At 41.4% G+C, this 10447-nt stretch overlaps 2 protein-coding genes across 3 annotated transcripts in view; one reads left to right on the plus strand and one right to left on the minus strand.

Annotated features, from left to right (window-relative positions):
* Positions 1-1832: 1832 nt before the first annotated feature.
* On the minus strand, positions 1833-7418 carry LOC109480009 (kelch-like protein 13). Its single transcript, XM_019782136.1, has 3 exons — positions 7292-7418; positions 3130-5317; positions 1833-2341 (listed from the first exon to the last, which is right to left on the minus strand). The coding sequence occupies exons 2-3, from the start codon at positions 5309-5311 to the stop codon at positions 2019-2021; spliced, it is 2505 nt and encodes an 834-aa protein (XP_019637695.1). The 5' UTR covers positions 5312-5317; positions 7292-7418; the 3' UTR covers positions 1833-2018.
* Positions 7419-7989: 571 nt separating this feature from the next.
* LOC109479975 (kelch-like protein 9) overlaps positions 7990-10447 on the plus strand; it is a 16366-nt gene continuing 13908 nt past the window's right edge. The window contains exon 1 of one of the 2 annotated variants that reach the window (XM_019782067.1): positions 7990-8033. Coding sequence is in view for 1 of the 2 variants with exons in the window: in XM_019782059.1 (XP_019637618.1) it covers positions 8354-8360 (7 nt within the window). In the remaining variant the exon portion in view is untranslated. Of the gene's footprint in view, positions 8034-8121; positions 8361-10447 lie in introns of those variants that run through there. The other variant, XM_019782059.1, reaches the window with a different exon arrangement.

The raw sequence follows: 10447 nt of genomic DNA on the forward strand, positions 1-10447 counted from the left end.
GCTTTTATTCTCACTGCAAAGAATTCCAAGTCAATTATATAGTTAGGTACAATATATAAATTTCGGATTTAAAAAATGTTCTATCAATATCATAATTAATTGGGACTTATATGACCTTTATTTTGTATTATCTCACAGTATCTACAATGTATACGTACCTTCAGAATACATTGCAAGCACCACAACCTACATGTACATTGTACATGTTATACATTTTTGTATTATGTGTAATAAGTGCCATCTTCACTGTTTAAACACAGTAGAACTGCCTTCCAGTAGCTTAAAGTACAAGTTACATGAATTAAACATGAGATATTGTAAATTGTATCAAACCATAATTTGTTAAATAGCAGCTCCCCCTAACACCAGCCACCAAATTGCAGGCACTGAATGGGGGTAAAATTCACAATTTGTTTCAAACATAATGAATAAGTAAATATATACTGCCAAGAATTTTCAATTGAGGCCGCAACAAGAAATTTTTCTGGATGACATCAGCACAGTCATTAATTTTTGCCTGATTTTGGGAAAAAAATTTTTTTTGCCCTTTAACAGTGATCAACATGCCAAAAATGGGCAAATATGTTGTAAATGCCTATCTGTCTGGAGACCGTCAGGGATACAGCAAACTTGAGGCACAATGGTTCGCGTTTGATTTGCTACAATTTCTAGATGACTGAGGTCTTTATACATCTACAATGATTGTTAAATACAATAATAAAAAATCTGTTTGGTTGTGATATCATTTTTCCCGTTTAACAAGGCTTAAGACCACATAATTTGAAAAGTAAAGAATCTTGTTTTTTTGCCTGCCTTTTTTTTTCTGCCCTATCGCATTAGATTTAGTCTGCAGAGAATGTCATCCGTAAAATCTACTTGTTGTGGCCTAAGTATAGTAATATACTTTCATGTATTTATTTATCTCTGTTTGTAAAGTTATGGTTGTTATTTTGTGGTCACCCAGTCTCTTTTGTGATTTTCTGTATTAAATAGTAATATGGGGACCACAGGAAGAATAGCTAAAGCTAAATGTGGATCCAAATTATGTCAAAAATCATTTAAAATGTGCCTATCTTTCCAAAACTATTTATAGAATTGTAAAGCCTAGAATTTATCTTTGGTGAATAGTACAAATTTTCAAAAGGTTTTCATACAAATCCTTGCAATTTCATGCTATTCATTTGTTACAGTATTTGTTTAAAGGCCTGTCTTATAACGTGCCTTTTCAATAATTTTCATATGCAGCATTCTTGCTTTTCCGTTGACAATTAATATATACAATACTGCTGCTATCACCTTACTTATACATTCCTGATTAAAAAAAAAATTTGTCTATCATCTACTTCGTATAAATGTCACCGGGAACTTAGAATTTCTAGTAACTGCAACAAGGAACTGCACCCAAACTTAATGTGATGAAAAACAAAAAAAATGTACAAAATATAAACTTATTAACAACAAATTTGAAAGTGATCTTTTTCATTAGTTTTGTTATTAACGTGATACTGCAAGTCCTTTTTTCTGTATGATATTTCCAGAAGCCCTATTAAAGGTACAATTTTCAATAATCTCATTCCCTTTCATCATAAATTCCATTATGCAGGAATGCAAAATGCAAACTAGAAGTAGAAAGGTAACATTTGCAAAGCAAATGCATAATGTTTACCTTCACATATGGTCTGCTCTGTTAATTCTTACTCAAACACGTTCATATATATGGTCAGAAAGGAGTGTAAATCCCTCCTACTATAAAATTGCAACATGATGTAACCCAACACCAGTTACCATGGTGACAGATGGTCTGGTTCAGGTCATTGACCAGGTCACAGGTCAGTGTTTGGAACGGAAGAAGAAACAGAGCAAAAACAATGTGTTTTCCTTCGGTAAACGTATTAAAAGGTATTCATACATGTAATCATATTAAGCTTAATCATATAAAGTTGATGTTCTTTACTTTTAAGCTTTGATTTTAGTCGGTATCAAATGTTTTAAGAGAAAACAAATTTCTTCTCAACAAATTATACAAGCACTTCTTGATCTGTTTCTTCAACATTATCTTCCTCTTCATCATCATCATCATTGCTATCATCATCATCATCATCACCAGCTTGTCTGTGATTGGTTGGAGGGTGGATGTAGCACTCCTCTTCCTCTTCTTCACACATGCACCTCCCAAAGGATTGTGGGAGGGTGATGACGCAACACCCTGACCCGCCCAGTTTCTCGGGGAGTTGGGTGAAACGTTGCCAGCTGTTCCGCGTGGGGTTGTAGGTGTGGACGTCTGAAAGGGTACAGTAAGGCTCGACGCTGAAGGACCAACCACCCAGCAGGTAGATCTCCCCTAAAAAAATGGAACATTCCAGTTTGCTGTAAGTTTACACTGACACTGATGCAAACTTACAAAGCAAGTTTGAAAAACTTGACTACAAAGGTAACATTTGCAAAGTAAATGCATATGTTTACCTTCCCATATTGTCTGCTCTGTTAAATCCTACTCAAACACATTCATATATATGGTTACAGGAGTCTAAATCCCTCCTGCTATAAAATTGCAACATGATGTAACCCAACACTAGTTACCATGGTGATAGACGTCTGGCCCAGGTCATTGACCTTATTTGTTTGGAGAAGAGGAAACTTTGCATATGGTCTGCTCTGTTAATTCTTACTCAAACACATTCATATATATGGTGACAGGAGTCTAAATCCCTCCTGCTATAAAATTGCAACATGATGTAAACCAACACTAGTTACCATGGTGACAGACCTCTGTTTCAGGTCATTGACCTTATTGGTTGGGAGAAGAAGAGGAAACAGCAAAAACAATATGTTTTCCTTCGGTATACATAAAAACTAATAGGGTGCATTGAACACACTGACTGAAAACGCATTATTATTATTGCAATATAGTCTGAGCAATGGTAATACACATGTAGTAATAATGTAAGAAATACTTCATCATGCATGATAGGAACTTTTGGAGACAGTATACTAGTACATCCAGTGTCACCTCATTGAGGTTGTATGTACTGAGGCTAAAGCAATTTGGCACTGCCCCTGAGGCATCGCCAAAAATGCTGCCACCTCTAATTATAAGCCCATTGCTAAAATGACAAATGTGGAACCTACCATTGTATGTGATGCTGGCACCTCCGGTTTGTGGTGCTACCAGAGATTGCACAGAAGTCCACTGGCCCGTGCGGATGTTGTAACACTCCACATCAAAGACATCCGCCACGGCAAAGTGCATGTAGAAGGCGATGTCTTCCCCTGTTGAGTTCTGGTACCCTCCCATGGCGTACAGGCAGTCTCCGACGGCTGACATGTGGTGAAAGGCACGAGGACGCCGCATGGATGCTTTCTGGGACCACCCCTGCGTGCTGTGGGGGTTCATACACCACAAGTCTGCCCGATACTCATTCATGAATCCACCGCCGCATACGTAGATCACGCCATCGTGAACGACCCCTGCATGTCCGTATACGGGACTCTCCAGCTGGCTCACCTCAAAGTCCCACGTGTTCGTTTCGGGATCGTAAACCTCCACCGAAGACAGCTCGTGGTTGCCGTTTCTACCCGCCACCGCGTACAAGCGATCATTGGTTGCTGCCAGGTAGAAGTCGGTCCGATTCTCGCGCATGTCGGCGGCGCGGTACCAGCGGCCGTGGCGGCCATCCTGCCAGTTAGGCATAAACCGCCATACTGAACTCATGGCGGAGTGGTAGCCGAACACAGCGTTGGATTCTCCTCCTGCGATGTAGACAAAGTTATTAATAACAGCACAGCTGTGGTAGCTTACCGCTTGTGGCAGTTGGACCTTCCCAAGCCGTTTCCACTCTTTCGTTGGCGGGTACAGATAATACACGTTGGCAGTTTGGTTGCTTTCTTGGGAACCGCCGAAGACAACTACCGTCTTGAAGTCCGAGCGTATGCTTGTTTCCTGCGACCTGACAAGAGGTTGACGAGAGATCTCTTCGTTGTACTTGACTCCAGCTTCAGCGAGGCTGAAACAATCCGGCACTTTGTCGAAGATAGCTCGTGCGGGTCCCTCCCCGGCGATCATCAACTGTCGGTTACTCATGATCGGGAATCGAACCCTCTTCATCAGTCGTAGAGCGTGCTGCATCCGAGAACCTTCGTACTCGTAACGCAGCCATTTGCACGCGGCAAAAAGCACCTGGCCTTCATGATCCACCCGCAAAGAACTACTACTAAGGATGGTTTCCATCTGCCCCACTGTAAGCTTGTGGAAATCTGCAGAACTGGTGAATGCCTTGAAGTTCCTAGCAATTAAGTCACAGAAGGCAGCTTCTAACCTTGGAGAACAATACTCCATGGCAATTTGCTGCATTTCCATACAGTTCTTCAGGTTCAGAGACTGGATGAAAGAATTGCAGCAGAGATCTATGGCAGATACAGCCTGTAGGTAAGTGGCTAGTTCTAACTGTCGGAGGGCTTTCTCACCAGATAGGTCCATCTTCCCAGTGTACATGAAATCAATCAGCGACCGTAACCCTTCGCCGTTGACCCCAGAGAGGTCGATGTGATCCATGGTGGCTTCTTTCATTCCTGATGTGAACATGGCCTTGAAGTAATCGCTGCAACTGGCTACAACCAGTTTGTGAACTTTGATGCTGCCGCAGTCAGTATTGATGGTGAAGTCTGTGTACTTCTCTTTGTCTCGGAGTTCGCTCAGACCTTGAAGCAGCGGTTCCGCGTGGTGCAACTGCAAGCAACGCCCGAAGTCGCGCCGAGTCGTGATCCCATTCCCGCAAAGGATCCCCAGATTCTTGATCATCTTGTACACTTCGCTGTTCGACAGGTTTGTATTCGGTAAAACTCGACCATACAACAGATCCACCATTACTTGCAGTTTTTCAAAGGGAAGGATATCAACTTCTAGGGTTTTAATTTCTGTACTGTCTAGCTTTTCTTTGAAGTAGAGACTACTTGAAATTAAGATGGGTTTATGAGCATGTAGTGTTTGGCCATCTGCACTGAGCACAACATCACACATCACTCCATCTTCCCGTAGCTCGTACGCATTGGCCAATAGCAGGTCAGCATGAGCCTGTAACATTGCAGCTAGGGCTCCTGCATCACTGCCCTCTGATTGGTCAGCTTTGCCTCCATCTGCTGGCATTACTTTGTTATGATTGGTCACACCAGCTATTGGTTGATTGCAAGCTATACTGTCATGTGATTGGTCCATTTGACAGTCCTCCTGTGCAAGGGCAGAAGCCTCTACGTTTCCTGTGACCTGATTGGTTGGTTGTTCTGCATGTCCGTCAGTTGCCTCTGCATGTTCCATAGCTACCTGGAAGCCACAGGGCATGCATGGGTTAGATAGTATCAGCGTAAAAACCAAGAGAGAAGAAAGTAGTCTTTTTTAGACGCAGTTGCTTGGAATGTAGAAAGTAGTGCCTTATCTAATAAACAAGCAGACGTACCATATGTGCCTGAAAGTGTGATGTGTGTGCATATGTCATTGTGTGTTCATGTGTGTGTAAGTGTATGTGCATGTGTGCAATGTGCATGCATGTGTATTTGATTTTCTGTATGTGTACATGTATGTGTGTGTGCATGCATATACTAGTAGTATTTCTGTATGTGTATGAGTCAGAGTGTATGTGTGTGCATGCATGAAAGTGTATTTCTGTATGATTGTGTATGAGTGTATGTGTGTGTGTGTGCATATATTTGTATTTCTGTATGTGTATGAGTGTATGTGTGTGTGTTCATGCATGTGTATTTCTATGTGTATGACTACATTGAGTGTATGTGTGTGTGTGTGCATGTGTATTTCTGTATGTGTACGAGTGTATATGTGTGTGTGCATGTATGCATATTTCTGTATGTGTATAAGTGTATAGGTGTGTGTGCATGCATGTGTATTTCTGTAATTGTGTATAAATTAGTGTATGTGTGTGTGTGTGCACGCATGTGTATTTCTGTATGTGTATGAATGTAAGTGTGTGTGTGTGAATGCATGTCATTTTGTATTTCTGTATGTGTATGAATGAGTGAGTATATGTGTGTACGTCATGACAGAAGCAAGGGCAGCTTTAACCAAGGTTTATTGTGTGCAAAAGCAACAATTAATTGGTGCCAACTAGCTAGTTTCTACCAAAAAAAACACATCTGTACTCTGTTGGTCAATCAAAAGTCGGATAGTCAACAAATGTATGTGTAATTACATAAAATAAACCCTATAAATTTGCTACTAGTATTCAAGGCTTTTAATTCTTATTTGCTTGCTAGGCAGAATTACACTTTGAAGGAAGATCATTTCCCTTGTAAATCTATGTCAGATTTAGAAGTCAAACTGTTAACAACAGTGTGAACATTGAAAACCCGAAGTCTATATTTTATCTATGAAGATGGAAAAAGAACTAGAAAGGTAATGTTTGCAAAGGAAATGCATAATGTTTACCTTCCCATATGGTCTGCTCTGTTAATTCTTACTCAAACACATTCATATATATGGTCTAGACAGGAGTCTAAATCCCTCCTGCTATAAAACTGCAACATGATGTAACCCAACACTAGTTACCATGGTGACAGACGTCTGGTTCAGGTCATTGACCTTATTTGTTTGGAGAAGAAGAAGAGGAAACAGAGCAAAAACAATAATGTTTTTCTTCAGTAAACATCTGTCAGAATATATGATACATGTACATAAAAAAATTATGGGGGTTTGATTAACCTTTAAAATTTTAAACCTATCCCTATCTCAGTATCTGCTTGCACCAACATTGAATGAGAACATATCATATGTGAAACTGGACTTGCTGATGTCATCATGTTGTTACTATATTTGGCAAACAGTCTCATGTTGAAGACGTACATTGAGCCAAAAATATATGAATATATGGGCCACACGGTCACCAACTGTCTTTGGAGCTTCACTCAATGACGTTAAAAATCCTTGCTTCACCCAATAATTCTATATGACATTGGCCCAATCTTTGTGAACATAACAAAATATGTTTGCATAATTTTTTTACTTCCGCAGGAACTGATAATGCATACAGCATAAGTAAGAGAAACACTTGCATAGAATAGAAAGCTCAGATAATAAATGAAATTATGTTTGTCTGAAGAACAACTGATTCACATATTTAGAACAAGGACAAACATAACATATTTAGTAGATGAATCATAATTTGAAGGTCAGCTAGACTCAAGTTGAGACATGACAAACTTAGCGCTGACGTAACAATCATATCATAAGTCTTGGTGCCATAACGTGAAATATAAGACATGATTTGCATAAGGAAGATGCTCTAACCTTGGTCAGCACATGTACACACCCCTTGCCCCTGTTGTCGTCGGACGATCTAATATTAGATCTCCAAAATTAGGCAGAAAACAGGACAACAACTTGACAGAAAAATTATGGTGTCACTGGTCATGACTTCATTCACGAGTTGCACATTCCCAGGATCCTTTGCGCCCAGGGTAGGTCACGTGGGCGTCAGGGTAGGGAAAGGTCGCGGTAAACCACGTGACTCATCCTCGGCTCTGGTCGGAAGAAGTCGGAAGTGTTCGCGAGCGCTCGGAAATTTCAAAAATGACTGACACCACTGCCGGCGGAGGGAGGTACGTAGTTTTTCACGGCGTTCGTACGGCAAAGCGGCATTGAATTTTTGCTCCATGACTATCGGTATGGGATAGGATAGGGTTGATTCAACACACTACGTGAAAATGTGAATGCTCCCAGCCTACTATCGGCCAGATATCGCTTAGGGCACCTTCTTCCGACCAGAGCCGAGGATGAGTCACGTGGTTTACCGAGACCTTTCCCTACCCTGACGCCCACGTGACCTACCCTGGGCGCAAAGGATCCTGGGAATGTGCAACTCGTGAATTTTTTTCCCGACGGCGCTGTGCATTGTGGGTAAATACTAGCTGTAAGGTCAGAGGTTAAATATTTCCTGACGTCACTTCCGAAACATCTATACGTCACTTCCGGTTTTGCCAGACTGATGGAAACAGCTGTCTTGGTGATGTTTTTGTAACTGATCGACTGCGTGAGTTATTAATATGGTTATATTTAGTTCGTTATGGACGTTTTGCTTGTACATACGATATTGTGTTATGCTGGTCTTCGCTTAACCCGGCATATTTTTGCCTGGGTGGGCTTCAGAACGCGAGTGAAAGCACGGAGTCGAATTTCTGGAAAAATGCGCTACGCTAGCAAAAATATCGTAAAAATGTCAACCTAGCGCCGCCTATAATTTTGCTAGTCAGTAGATCGTTAGAAGTAGCCAGCTAGCGCGGTGTGTGCGTGTGTGTTCCACCTCCCCTCCTTCCTTTTTCTCGTACGGGACTCAAGCGAAAGTGCCCAATCATGCCAGGTGTGTTTGACAGTTATCTTCAAAACTTGACCGTTACAAAATTTAAATTTTATCCTTGACGTTCGCTGTTGGTGTTTTGTTTACTAATTAAGTATTAAGTGTTAACAAGGCCAAGGGACATTCACTACATATTTGGTTGTCTTTATTAATAATAATTGATGTGACAAGTTGGGTCTGTTGAACCTGAAACGTGCGTTGTCATGGTAACGTGTTGATAACAAGTTGTGGTTGGTTGAAGGCTGCTTGCCTTGTTAGCTGTATAAGATGACAGGCCACTTACTGCAATGACGTTGCGCTGTTGGGTGCACTTTTGTGTGCAGGCCACATGTTATGATCATGGTAGGGGGCCCGCATGCCCGTTTCCGTATTTGTATCAGTATATCCAGTATAACTGCCCTTCAGCGTAACACACCAGCTTCGCAGGCACGTGGCGCGGCGGCAGCTGGCTACATCACACCGAACGACTTGTTACACCTAACCCTTGAACAATTCTACTACAATGTAGTAACTCTAGACATTGTTTAAAGCTTAGGCATCTAATGACAATGCCCCTACTGTACTTGGTGACAGCGAGTTCTGTGATAGTTCTAGGGGGGGGGGGCTGCATCTGGGAAAGAATGAACTCTTGAACACCTCAATCCTTGGTTGATAACTCTGGTACATGTACTTGAAGACATCAGGCTATTTAAATGTTCTCTTCTGAGCTGCAGTTTTGTAGAGCGTAATCGACCAAGAGTGTGCCCTTTATTTTGTAGAGCTTATTATTTAGACGGACCTCTCTAATTCAGCACAGTGTAATTGGCGCATTTTGCGTGGATCTAGAGCATAATTTTAATTCTAGGTAATGCAATGTAGCTACCCGGAATTTATCGTAATACGTAGCTGGCTCTCAAAATTTAGCGTAGAGCAATGTCGGGACACCCCCCCCCCCCGTGTACACTATATGACATCCAGTAGATTTCTAGCGGGGACCAATCATAGGGCTGCTGACGCGTCACCGACTAGCGGCTATTAGCACCTTGTTTCATGTAAATGCAATGAACTCAACCAGAGCGCGTATATTGTTTCTTGTTTACATCAGTACTAAGTAGTACTTCCACAATCAGTTAGTAAAGTCATACCTTAGTAAAATCTACTTTGATGAACGAATCAAAACGGGACTGTAGACATTAAGTTTTACACATTCAAATGGGGCTGCACCAGCGCTAATGGAGCGACCACTACGTACGGGAAGGAACGGATCTGAGCGAAGCCGAGATTTGTGAACCAAACCCAACCCATCGAAGACGGGCCGCCAAACATAAAAATGGAGGGAAATGACAGACAACAAGCCAACAAAGACAACATCACCAGACCAACAAACTCGGAGAACATCACAGCAACTTCAAGCGTTAACGTTGTAAGAACTGTGGAACCTCAAACTAGTATGTTTGCGTCAGCGGAAAGGCTGTCGAAGTAACCACTAAAAAGTAACATGGGTTCGTCCCAAATCTAGACGCAAGTGAGCTACAAAAGTAATAGAACCTATGCATCTTGCTTGTTGCTGTCAACTTACCCGTTAAAGATTGAACCGATACATGTACGTACTATAACTTGCCATACCCGGCCAAAGACGACTACATTACTGTTACTCTTCATTTTGTGCTGTATAATGTATATGCGTTACATTATCTATCATTGTCATTTCTGTGAATTCCTTAGAACATCTACTGTTAGTTTGTGTAACATTACGTAGTGCTACAATCTGCGTAAAAAGTGGGCTTCATTACGTGTTATCTGCTAAGTCGTGTTGGTATTGAAAACTGTTTTATTGTGCCGTTCTTCTACAAACAGCCAGCAGAATTATGAAGATACTCGTTCTCAATACACATGCTGCAAACTAAAGTAGTGGCAGTCCTACGAAAATTCTGTTTGTAATGTATAAGCGCTTTATGTCGACGTACAATGGGTGTGAAATACATGTTTTCGCCCATCGTGTGCCACCGGCTCGGTGGTAATTGGCTACTTTACAAGTGAAAGAACCGCGTCCGTGGGCCTTGATAAATTATTCAAATTATTCAGCAGCCCTCTGATTGGTTCCCGCTAGA

The sequence above is a fragment of the Branchiostoma belcheri genome, unplaced genomic scaffold (genome assembly GCF_001625305.1).
Source record: "Branchiostoma belcheri isolate BF01 breed outbred unplaced genomic scaffold, Haploidv18h27 scaffold107, whole genome shotgun sequence".
NCBI classification, from domain to species: domain Eukaryota; kingdom Metazoa; phylum Chordata; class Leptocardii; order Amphioxiformes; family Branchiostomatidae; genus Branchiostoma; species Branchiostoma belcheri.